A 12,311-nucleotide genomic window follows, 5' to 3' on the forward strand; every position below is an offset into this window, starting at 1 on the left:
CCTTCACTCCCTGCTCCCCATGCGCCACCCCCCCTCCTGGCTCCCTACGCGCCCCCACCCCTCGTTCCCGGCTCCCCACCCCACACTCACTCCCCACTCCCCATCCCTCTTTGTTCTCCGCTCCCCACCCTCTTTGTTCCCCGCTCCCCACCCTGCCTTTGTTCCCGACCCCCACTCTCCCCCTTTCCCCACCCCGAATCTCCCCACTCCCTACCCCCCTTGCTCGCCGCTCCCCACCCCCCTTCATTCCCCCCTCCCCACTGCTCCTCGTTCCCCTCTCCCACCACACCCCCCCCCATCCTCACTCCGGCCACCCGCTTCCCCACCCCTCCCTCTCTCTGCTTCCCCCCCCCACCCACTCCTCTCTTCGCCCCACCACCGCACTCCCTGTCTAGCGATTGTGTGCTGCCATGGGTTTAGGTTGCCTTTCTGTGATTATTTGAGCAGCGCCATCTTTAGTCCTGGCAGTTACCCGAACACCGCAGACAGTGATATTTCAGTGCAGCAGGCTGTATTTACACATGTGCCAGTGCAGCGCCACCTAGTGGTTAGTTTGTCAGCAAACGCAGCCTTTTTTCATAACCTTTGACCTTCACTATGAGGCGACCATTCTCTGTTACCATATTCTACTCTGGAAAGCCAGTTGGTGAAGAATATTACTGGAGCTAATCTTTACTCAGTCTTACATTAATTTTGAGTTTAGCATTACAAACATACATCTCCTCACTCAACCACACCACAGTATCAATAAGTGCCTCTTTATATGTGCTCAAGTGAAACCCCAGTTACTGCCCACTACCTGAACGTAATTAATATACAACTAGCACTTACTCCAGTCTCTGTATTTTACAGTCCGGGTTCCTCAGAGCCTCAAACGGTAGTTTCACTCCTGAATCTCCCAGTTTATTATCACTCAGGTCCAGATCCGTCAATGACCGGTTTGTACTGAGAGCGGATGAGAGATCTTTGAAACAAGAATCTGTGAGATTGTTTCTTTCCAGCCTGGCATCAAAGATGGAGAAATAACATGAATCAGATGAGAGGGGGGGAGGAAGTGCAGAGAGTGCGGGGTGGGGGGGGGGGGGGGGTTAATTAATAACATTATTACTGATGGTGTTATTTTAGTTTTAGTTTTAGTGATACAGCACTGAAATAGGCCCTTCGGCCCACCGAGTCAGTGCCGACCATCAACCACCCATTTATACTAATCCTACACTAATTCCATATTTCTACCACATCCCCACCTGTCCCTATATTTCCCTACCACCTACCTATACTAGGGGCAATTTATAATGGCCAATTTACCTATCAACCTGCAAGTCTTTGGCACGTGGGAGGAAACCGGAGCACCCGGAGGAAACCCACGCAGACACAGGGAGAACTTGCAAACTCCACACAAGCAGTACCCAGAATTGAACCCGGGTCGCTGGAGCTGTGAGGCTGCGGTGCTAACCACTGCGCCGCCCCACAGTAGAGTAATATGTAGTGCTTAGCAACAACACTATTGCTGATACTAATAATAATGCACAGTGTTTATTGATAACACCATTACTGATATTAATAGTAATGTACAGTGTCAGATACCCAGTTATTATAAACACAATCTCACACAGTCTGGTACTTACTCCAGTTTCTGTATTTTACAGTCCGGGTTCCTCAAAGCCACAGACAGTAGTTTCATTCCTGAATCTCCCAGATTATTGGAATCCAGTCTAAACACAAACAGACAGAGAGTGAGAAACAAACTGAATCAAACCCTGGACCGGATACAATTCACTTTCAGTTGAATGTTACAGGAAACACTGAAAAAGACTTGAGGAAATTAACAACCAGATTTTTCCATCACTGACAATGAATCTCACACTGTAGAACTCCTCATATATTCAGGAGCTGTCAATAAACATCAAAGAGGGAAGTAACAGGACAGAAGGTAGGTGATTGGTTGGTGAGTATTACAGTGTGTTTTTGTCTCTCCAAGTGACAGCATTTGAATAAAGTATTGCTTGGGGAAATAAATCTATTATTTTATTAAATTAATCAGATAAATCAATTAATTAATACATTTATTATGAATTGTTTTAAAAGACCTAATTCAAGTTATCAATAAGCAAATTAATTATAAAAGACTAGAGAACTACGTGTTGGGACTGTAGGATGTGGGAGTTTGAGGATAGCGAGACTGTCCCACATTCCCACACCAGCAGGAAATGTCTCCATCTTCAGTCATTCCAGCTCAGAGTCAATGGGCTGGAATGTGAGTTGGAGACACTCCCAAACATAAGGGAGGGGGAGGAATTTCTTCAGTTTTATCCAGAACACAGTCACAGCTCAGAGAAAATCACAGGTTCAAGAAGAGGGTGTAACCATTAGGGAGCAGCATGGTGAGGACTGAGGAGAGATTGAGAAGGAGGTTCCTCAAACACAGGTCCTGTCCAAAAGGTACAATGTAATTGTTACCTGTGAGGACAAGGAGAAAGACTGTGGGGAGGACAGTCACAATGTAGACCAAGACACTGTGGCTCAGAAGACTGTCCAAGGGGGAAAAGAACAGAATAGAATGTGGTAGTGATATCTTCTTTGGCCTCCTTATCTCGAGAGACAATGGGTAAGCGCCTGGAGGTGGTCAGTGATTTGTGAAGCAGCTCCTGGAGTGGCTATAAAGGAAAATTCTAGAGTGTCAGACTCTTCCACTGGTGCCGCAGATAAAATGGTTGTCGGGGCTGTTACACAGTTGGCTCTCCCCTTGCACGTCTGTCTTTTTTCCTGCCAACTGCGAAGTCTCTTCGACTCACCACACTTTAGCCCCGCCTTTATGGCTGTCCGCCAGCTCTGGCGATCGCTGGCAACTGACTCCCCGACTTGTGATCAATGTCACAGGACTTCATGTCGCATTTGCAGATATCTTTAAAGCGGAGACATGGACGGCCAGTGGGTCTGATACCAGTGACGAGCTGAATGTACAATGTGTCCTTGGGGATCCTCCCATCTTCCATGCCGCTCATATGGCCAAGCCATCTCAGGCGCCGCTGGCTCAGTAGGGTGTATAAGCTGGGGATGTTGGCCACCTCGAGGACTTCTGTGTTGGAGATACGGTCCTGCCACCTGATGCCAAGGATTCTCCGGAGGCAGCGAAGATGGAATGAATTGAGACGTTGCTCTTGGCTGACATACGTTGTCCAGGCCTCGCTGCTGTAGAGCAAGGTACTGAGGACACAGGCTTGATATACTCGGACTTTTGTGTTCTGTGTCAGTGCGCCATTTTCCCACACTCTCTTGGTAGTGATAAGGGTTTCTATAATTAGAGGGATGGATAGCGTCCTCTGCAGACATGAATGAGAATCCTGTCGGACGCGTTGTCTACAAGGTGCCAGGGTAAGGGATATCTTATGGTGGCAGGAGAGCAATTTGGAAGGGGAGGGAATAATCCAGTTGTCGTGGTCGATGTTGGAACAAACAACATATGTCGGAACCGGGAGGAGATCCTGCTGAGGGAATATCAGGTGTTAGGAGCTAAATTAAAAAGCAGGACCTCAAGGGCAATAATCACTGGATTATTTCCCAAGCCACATGCAAATTGGCAAAGAAACAGTCAGATCAGGAGAATTAAAGTGTGGCTAAAGAGCTGGTGTGGGAAAGAGGGGTTCCTTTAAAGGAAACACTGGCACCGGTACTGGCACAGGAAGGAGTTATACTGAGTTTACAGACTCCACCTGAACCGGGATGGGTAAATAGGGAGGTGGTAAAGGCTTTAAACTAATAAGATGGGACAGGGTGGGGGTGTGGGGGAGATGGGGAGGGATGAACAGAAATTGAAATCAGCCTGAATATAAACAAATCAGGAAAGTGGAGCATTGGCAAGAAAAAAAAAAGTGAGGACTTCGATGGAAAGGAGGTAAATAGAATTATGGAGCATGAGTGTAAAAAGATGGTTAAAAAAAAGTAAGAGGAACTGCTATTACAAATGATTTAAACTTTTCATACAGCAATACACACAGTGTCTGTAATAAAACAGGGGAACTGGAGGCAATACTACATTGTGAGGATCCATATTAGGGATTACTGAGACATAGCTATGGAAAAATCTGGACTGAGCATTAAACATTGCAGGATATAAACTACTTAGAAAAGAGAGAGAGGAAATTGGGGAGGTGGAGTAGCTGTACTTAATACTGAAAACAATGGCAGGAGCAAAAAGTGACACGGCCATCAGCAAGACAGAATTAGAATCCACATGGATAAAGATAAAAGATAATAAAGGATCAACCACATTAACAGGGATAGTCTACGGATCACCTAATAGTGGAAGGAAAGTGAGGAAGAAGTATACAAAGAAATCAGGGAAATTAATAAAAAAACATGGAATAATAATCATGGGGAATTTCAACTAACATGAGATTAATTGGCCAGAAGAGGTATGTAAAGGAAATAGGGAATGAAGTTCCAACAATGTGTACAAGACTCCTTTCTAACCCAATATGGAAGAAGCTCAACAAGGGAGGATTCCCTACTGGATCGAGTAATGGGGGAATGAGCCAGAGTAGATAAAAGAAGTAAAAGTAGGGGAACATCGAGACAATAGTGAACATTAATATTATATACTTTAAGACAATAATTGAGAAGGACGTATGACGAAGACCAGGGAATAGATTGGAGAAAAGTGGATTTTGAGGGTCTGAGAATAGAGCCGAGGAAAATAAAACTGACAACAATATTGTCAAACAGTGATGTAGAACAGCAATGGGAAACATTTAAAATCATGTTCGACATAGTCCAGGAAAAATATATTCTGTGTAAAAGACAAGAACAAATGAAACACTAATGAGTTACCATGGATGAATAAAGACATCAGATAAAGAAAAATGAGGTATTGGAAAAAGACAGACACTAAGTACATGAGCAGCAGGGGAGAGCATGACAAAGAGATCAGAAGAAAAAAAAAAGGACAAAAAGGAACAATTACATTTTCAAGGAATAAATAGTAAAATATTTTATAGGTACATAAATAAAAAAAGGAAAATCATGATAGAAATAGGGCCAATTATTGATGGTCAGGATTATATCACAACAGGAAACGATAGAGAAATGGCAGAAATATTAAATAATGACCTTGCTTCAATATTTACCAGGAAAACAGGATAGGTGGACAGATTAGAAATCAGATAACAGCATTGAAAATAAAAAGGTGAAGTTTGAAATAAATTAATCAAACTCAGAGGATAAAAACCCCTGGTCCAAATGGATTACATCCACACATTTTTAAAGAATCTAGGGAAGAGATAGCAGAGACATTACTGCACATTTTTAATCATTCTTTAGAGAAAGGTGTAGTGTCAGAAGACTGGCCGATAGCTAACATTATACCGATATTTAAGAAAGGAGATAGAACATGTACAGGGAACTATAGACCAGTTGGCTTAACATCAGTGGTAAAAAATAATGGAATCTCTACTAAAGGTGGGAATAGAAGAATATCTCGAAAACAAAGATATAATAATGAAAGGTCAGCATGAATTTAAAGAGAAAGTCTTGCTTAACCAACCTTGTTGAATTCTTTGAAGAGGTGACAGAGAAAGTAGACAATGCTAATGCAGTAGATGCAATTTATCCAGATTTTCAAAAAGTCTTTGATAAGATATCACACAACAGACTAATGAATAAGGTCAGAGATTGCAGGATCAGGGATCAAGCAGAATGGACAGCTAGCTGGCTTCAAAACAGAAAGCAGAGAATAGGGATAAAGAGTAGTTACTCAGAATGGCAGAAGGTGGAAAGTGATGTTCCACAAGGATCAGTGCTGGGATCACTGTTTTACAATTTATATTAATGATTTAGACTTTGGAATCAAAAACCCAATTTCTAAATCTTCAGATGGCACCAAACTTGGGGTTGGGGGGATAGTTAATCTGAGGAGGATAGCAACAAAGTACATGAAGATATTCACAAACTTGCAGAATGGACATGTAATTGACAAATTAATATCAACATAGATAAATGTGAGGTATTACATTTTGGAAAGAAAAGTAAAGAGGTTACATATTACTTACAAAATAAGAATCTAAATAGGGCAGAGAAGGTAAGGGATCTGGGAGTACAAATACACAAATCACTAAAAGTAGTTACACAGGTTAACAGTAATCCAAGCACTAAGGTTTATTCCTAGGGGGTAGAATTGAAAAGTATAGAAGTTATGCTAAACTTGTGTCAAACCCTGGTTGGACCACACCTGGAATACTGCATATAATTCTGTTCACCATATTATAAAAAAGATATGGAGGCACTGGAGAGGGTGAAAAATATTTACAAGGATGATACCAGAAATGTAGGGAATACCGATCAGGAGGGAATGAACAGGCTGGTCTCTTTTCTCTAAAAAGAGAGCAGGCTGAGGGGTGACCTAATAGAGGTGTTTAAAAGTATGAAAGGTTTCAATAGAGGAGACACAGAGAGAATGTTTCCACTTGTGGGGGAAAGCAAAACTAGAGGCCATCAATGTAAGATAGTCACCCACAAATCAAACAGTGAATTCAGATTGGTCAGTCCTGTATGATGTGTTACCTCCCTGGTGCTGGGGTAAAGGACATCACGGAGAATGGGCTAAGTACATTCCAACAAGCTGGAAAGGTCGGAGAATCAAAGCCAGGGCTCCTTGGATAATGAGGGAGATAGAGAATATGACAAAATTTAAAAACAGTGGATGGAGCATGTCAGGTGAATTCTTCAAGCACGAACCAGGCCAAACACAATGGGCTGGATTTTACCGAGCACCTGATTTCAGGCTCCGTGGTGGGGGAGGTGGAAGATGCTTCTGGCAGAGGCTCACCATGGAGCCCGACTCCGGGAGGGCCCGGCCTGATCCTCTTGGAGGTGACAAGGCTCTGTGACGGCACCCCTGTCGCTGGGCAACGGGACCTGCATTTAAATATTTTAATGAATCGATTGAAATAAACTTACCTCGAATCTTCCGGGCCCACCACGGTCTCCAGTGCAGCAGCCGGCACTCCCACACCTTCACTTCCCCGTCTGGGAAAAGCAGGCAGGACACTGGTGCGGGGTGGGGGGGGAATTAAGATTTTTCGTGTGGGGGGGGGAGCGGTGATGGGGAGACGGGGTCAAATAATCATCATTAGTACAGGGGATTGTGGGAAGGGATGAACTTTAAACATTGTACAGTCTGGGGGCAGGGGTGAAAGGTCACTTTCAAAGGTAAGTGTTGTGTGCAGGGAAAGGGCAAATAGTTAATGTAATTCTTATTGGGGGTGGGAAAGGGGCGTTACAATTTTATTTGGTTAATTTTGGGGGCGGGGATACTTCTTTAAAAATTCAAATTGGCGGCAGAACTGGCTGCCCTTGAAAGATGGCGGCAGTGCCTGTGCACAGACATCTGACACCATTGCCGATGTCAGACAGCTCACCCTCTCCACGTTGTCGGGGGAGGCCGCGCCGGCTATTTAAATGAGCTGCCGTGCGGGAGATTGCTGTGGCTCTGATGTGTGTGGTCATCTGAGAATGGAATGGCAGTTAACATAAAAGGGAACCCAAAAATCATCTAATGGTTTGTAAATGGTAAGAAACATAGAAACACAGAAAAAGTACAGCACTGAAGGAGACCATTCAGCCCATTGTGTCCGTGCTGGCCAAACAAGCTATCCACCCAAACTAATCCCATCTCCCAGCACCTGGTCCACAGCCCCGCAGGTTACAGCACCCTCGGTACATGTCCAGGTACCATTTAAAAGAATTGAGAGTTTCTGCCTCCACCACCATTCCTGACAGTGAATTCCAGAAACCCACCACCCTCTGGGTGAAAACGTTTCCCCTCATGTGCCCTGTAATCCTTCTGGCAATCACCTTAAGGGCTTAAGGGGGTAGTAAGATGTGGGGTGAGGCCTCTTAGGGTCAAAGAGGGTGATATATGCTTGGAGGTGCAGGGCAAGGCGAGAACATGAAATGAGTAATTCGTATCGGTGTTTACTAAGGAAGCGGAATGTGATAAAATACCGGTTGAAGTGGAGATGGTAGGGGTAATGGATGGGGTGAAAATTGATAGGCAGGATGTACTGGAAAGGCCGGCACTGCTTCGAGTGCATATGTCACCTGGTCCAGATGTCTTGCACCCAGGTTGCTTCAGGAAGTGAGGGTGGAGATATGGAAGGGCTTTCCATAAACTTCCAATCTTCACCAAGATACGGGGAATGTGCTAGAGGATTGGAGAGTGGCAGATGTGACACCCTTGTTCAAGAAAGTTTGTAAGAACATGTGTAGTAACTACAGACCAGTCGGTTTAACTGTGTTGGGTAAGATTTTGGAACCAATGATCAGGGAAAAAATTAACAGGTGTTTGGAGAGGTTTGAGTTAATTAAGGAGAGTCAGTACGGATTTGTAAAAGGCAGATCATGTTTGACTAATCTAACTGAATGTTTTTAATGATGTAAGAGAGAAGGTTGATGAGGGGAATTCGGTGGACGTTCTCGATATGGATTTTAAAATAGCTTTTGACAAAGTTCCACATAAAAGGCTGGTTAATAAAAAAAAAATCGAGGTGCCTGGAATAGAAAGGTCAGTGTCAGCTTAGACAAAAAAACTGATTTAAGGATGGAAACCAGCGAGTGGTGGTAAATGATTGTTTATCAAACTACTGGATGGTGGACATTGATGTTCCCCAAGGGTCAGTGCTGGTGCACTGATTTTATTTGTGACATTTCTAAATGACTTGGATGTTGTAACGGAGTAAAATTTCAAAATTTACTGATGATACCAAACTCGGAGATGTAGCAGACTGTGAGGATGTCACCAATCGACTGTAACAGGGCAGAGATAGACTAGTAATATAGGCAGACAAGTGGAAGATGGAATTTAATACAGTGAAGTGTGAGGTGATGCATTTTGGCAGAATGGGGAGGGAGAGGCAATATAGACTTAATGTCATAGTTCTAAAGAGTGTGGAGGGACAGAGGGACAATGTCTTCCCTAATCAGTACTGTCAGCACACTTCCCTTTTATCCTTCCCTATCTTTACATCAGTTCTGATGAAAGGTCACAGACCTGACACGTTAAATCTGCTTCTCTCTCCACAGATGCTGCCAGACCTGCTGAGTATTTACTACACTTTCTGTTTTTATTTCATATTCCCACATGCTGTTTGTACTTGTAGCTCAACAAACTGATTCACCACACTTTGTGCTTATACACACATGTCTATACATGTCTTTGTATTCCTTGTAATCCTTCTTAATCTCTCTATCTCTGTAATCTCCTCCGGCCCCACAACTCTCCAAGATATCTGCGCTCCTCTAATTCTGGCCTCTTGTACATCCCTGATTTTAATCGCTCCACCGTTGGTGACCTTCAGTTTTCTAGGCCCCAAGCTCTGAAATACCCTCCCCAGACCACTTTCTTCCAATAAGAAACTCCTTAAAACCTACTTTTAACCAAGCTTTTGGTCACCTGATCTAATATCTCCATATAAAGAAAAAGACTTGCATTTCCATAGCGCTTTTCACAACCACCGGATGTCTCAAAACACTTTACAGTCAATGAAGTAAATAAAGAGTCCACAAAGAGATATAGATAGGTTAAGTGAGTGGGCAAAACTTTGGCAGATGGAGCATAATGTGGGAAAATGTGTACTTGTCTACTTTGGCAGGAAGAATTGAAAAGCAGTATATTATTTAAATGGAGAGAAATTGCAGAACTGCAGTACAGAGGGATTTGGGTGTCCAGGTTTCATGGAGACACCCAAGATCACGTCGTTGGCACCAGCTGGACCTCATCGTCACAAGGCGAGCCTCTATAAGCAGTGTCCAAATCACATGCAGCTTCCACAGTGCGGACTGCGACACCGACCACTCCCTGGTATGCAGCAAAGTTAGACTCAAACCAAAGAAGCTACATTACTCCAAGCAGAAGGGCCACCCACGCATCAACATTAACAGAATTTCTTATCCACAGCTGTTACATAAGTTTCAAAATTCACTTGAGAAAGCCCTTCAAAACACTCCGACAGTGGATGCAGAGACCAAGTGGGCCCACATCAGAGACGCCATCGTTGACTCAGCAATGACTACCTTTGGCAAACATGAGAAGCAGAATGCAGACTGGTTTCAATCTCACTTTGAAGAGCTGGAACTTGTCATAGCCGCTAAGCGCATTGCACTGCTGAACTATAAGAACGCCCCGAGTGAATTAACATCCGTAGCAGTTGAAGTAGCCAGATGCACTGCACAAAGAACAGCCAGGTGCTGTGCAAATGACTACTGGCAACACCTATGCAGTCGTATTCAGCTGGCCTCTGACACCGGAAACATCAGAGGAATGTATAATGACATTAAGAGAGCTTTTGGACCAACCATCAAGAAGATCGCCCCCCTCAAATCTAAATCAGGGGTTACGATCACTGACCAACGCAAGCAAATGGACCGCTGGGTGGAGCACTACCTAGAACTGTACTCCAGGGAAAATGTTGTCATTGATTCTGCCCTCAATGCAGCCCAGTCTCTGTCAGTCATGGATGAGCTGACAAACAGCCAACAAAATCGGAACTCAGTGATGCCATTGATTCTCTAGCCAGTGGAAAAGCCCCTGGGAGGATGGCATTTCCCCTGAAATAATCAAGAGTGCCAAGCCTGCCATACTCTCAGCGCTCCATGAACTGCTTTGCCTGTGCTGGGATGAGAGAGCAGTACCACAGGATATGCGCGATGCCAATATCATCACCCTCTGCAAGAACAAGGGTGACCGCGGTGACTGCAACAACTACCATGGAATCTCCCTGCTTGGCATAGTGGGCAAAGTCATTTTAAACAGCCTCCAGAAGCTGGCTGAGCGTGTCTATCCTGAGGAACAGTGTGGCTTTCGAGCATAGAGATCCACCATTGACATGCTGTTCTCCCTTCGCCAGATACAGGAGAAATGCCGCAAACAACAGATGCCCCTCTATGTTGCTTTCATAGATCTCACCAAAGCCTTTGACCTCACCAGCAGACGTGGTCTCTTCAGACTACTAGAAAAGATCGGATGTTCACCAAAGCTACTAAGTATCAACACCTCATTCCATGACAATATGAAAGGCACAATTCAGCATAGCGTCGCCTCATCAGACCCCTTTCCTATCCTGAGTGGCGTCAAACAGGGCTGTGTTCTTGCACCTACACTGTTTGGGATCTTCTCACTGCTGCTCTCACATTCCTTCAGAAGAAGGAATTTTCCTCCACAGAAGATCAGGTGGCAGGTTGTTCAACCTTGCCCGTCTTGGAGCGAAGACCAAAGTACGGAAGGTCCTCATCAGGGAACTCCTCTTTGCTGACGATGCTGCTTTAACATCTCACACTGAAGAGTGGCTGCAGAGACTCATCGACAGGATTGCGGCTGCCTGCAACAAATTTGGCCTAATCATCAGCCTCAAGAAAACAAACATCATGGGACAGGACGTCAGAAATGCTCCATCCATCAATATCGGCGACCACGCTCTGGAAGTGGTTCAAGAGTTCACCTACCTAGGCTCAACTGTCACCAGTAACCTGTCTCTCGATGCAGAAATCAACAAGCGCATGGGAAAGGCTTCCACTGCTATGTTCTGACTGGCCAAGAGAGTGTGGGAAAATGGCACACTGACATGGAACACAAAAGCCGAGTGCATCAAGCCTGTGTCCTCAGTACCTTGCTCTACGGCAGCGAGGCCTGGACAACGTATGTCAGCCAAGAGCAACGTCTCAATTCATTCCATCTTCGCTGCCTCCGGAAAATCCTTGGCATCGGGTGGCAGGACCGTATCTCCAACACAGAAGTCCTCAAGGCGGCCAACATCCCCAGCATATACGCCCTACTGAGCCAGCGGCGCTTGAGATGCCTTGGCCATGTGAGCCGCATGGAAGATGGCAGGATCCCCAAGGACACATTGTACAGCGAGCTCGACACTGGTATCAGACCCACCGGCCGTCCATGTCTCCGCTTTAAAGACATCTGCAAATGCGACATGAAGTCCTGTGACATTGATCACAAGTCGTGGGAGTCAGTTGCCAGCGATCGCCAGAGCTGGCGGGCAGCCGTAAAGGCGGGGCTAAAGTGTGGCGAGTCGAACAGACTTAGCAGTTGGCAGGAGAAAAGACAGAACGCAAGGGGAGAGCCAACTATGTAACAGCCCCGACAACCAATTTTAATTGTAGCACCTGTGGCAGTCTGTCACTCTAGAATTGGCCTTAACTCGCCACTCCAGACGCTGCTTCACAAACCACTGACCACCTCCAGGTGCTTACCCATTGTCTCTCGCGATAAGGAGGCCAAAGAAAGAAAGATTACCTTCGAGGTCTGACTT

At 45.0% G+C, this 12,311-nt stretch overlaps 1 protein-coding gene across 1 annotated transcript in view; it reads right to left on the minus strand.

The window, feature by feature from the left end:
* The window catches only part of LOC137345184 (NACHT, LRR and PYD domains-containing protein 3-like), a 71,407-nt gene that overhangs the window by 4,766 nt on the left and 54,330 nt on the right, over positions 1-12,311 (minus strand). The window contains exons 8-9 of the mRNA XM_068008649.1: positions 1,626-1,712; positions 832-1,002 (exon numbers count right to left, since the gene is read on the minus strand). Coding sequence (XP_067864750.1) covers positions 832-1,002; positions 1,626-1,712 — 258 coding nt within the window. The remainder of the gene's footprint in view (positions 1-831; positions 1,003-1,625; positions 1,713-12,311) is intronic.

Source organism: Heterodontus francisci, chromosome 28 (assembly GCF_036365525.1).
Source record: "Heterodontus francisci isolate sHetFra1 chromosome 28, sHetFra1.hap1, whole genome shotgun sequence".
NCBI lineage: Eukaryota > Metazoa > Chordata > Chondrichthyes > Heterodontiformes > Heterodontidae > Heterodontus > Heterodontus francisci.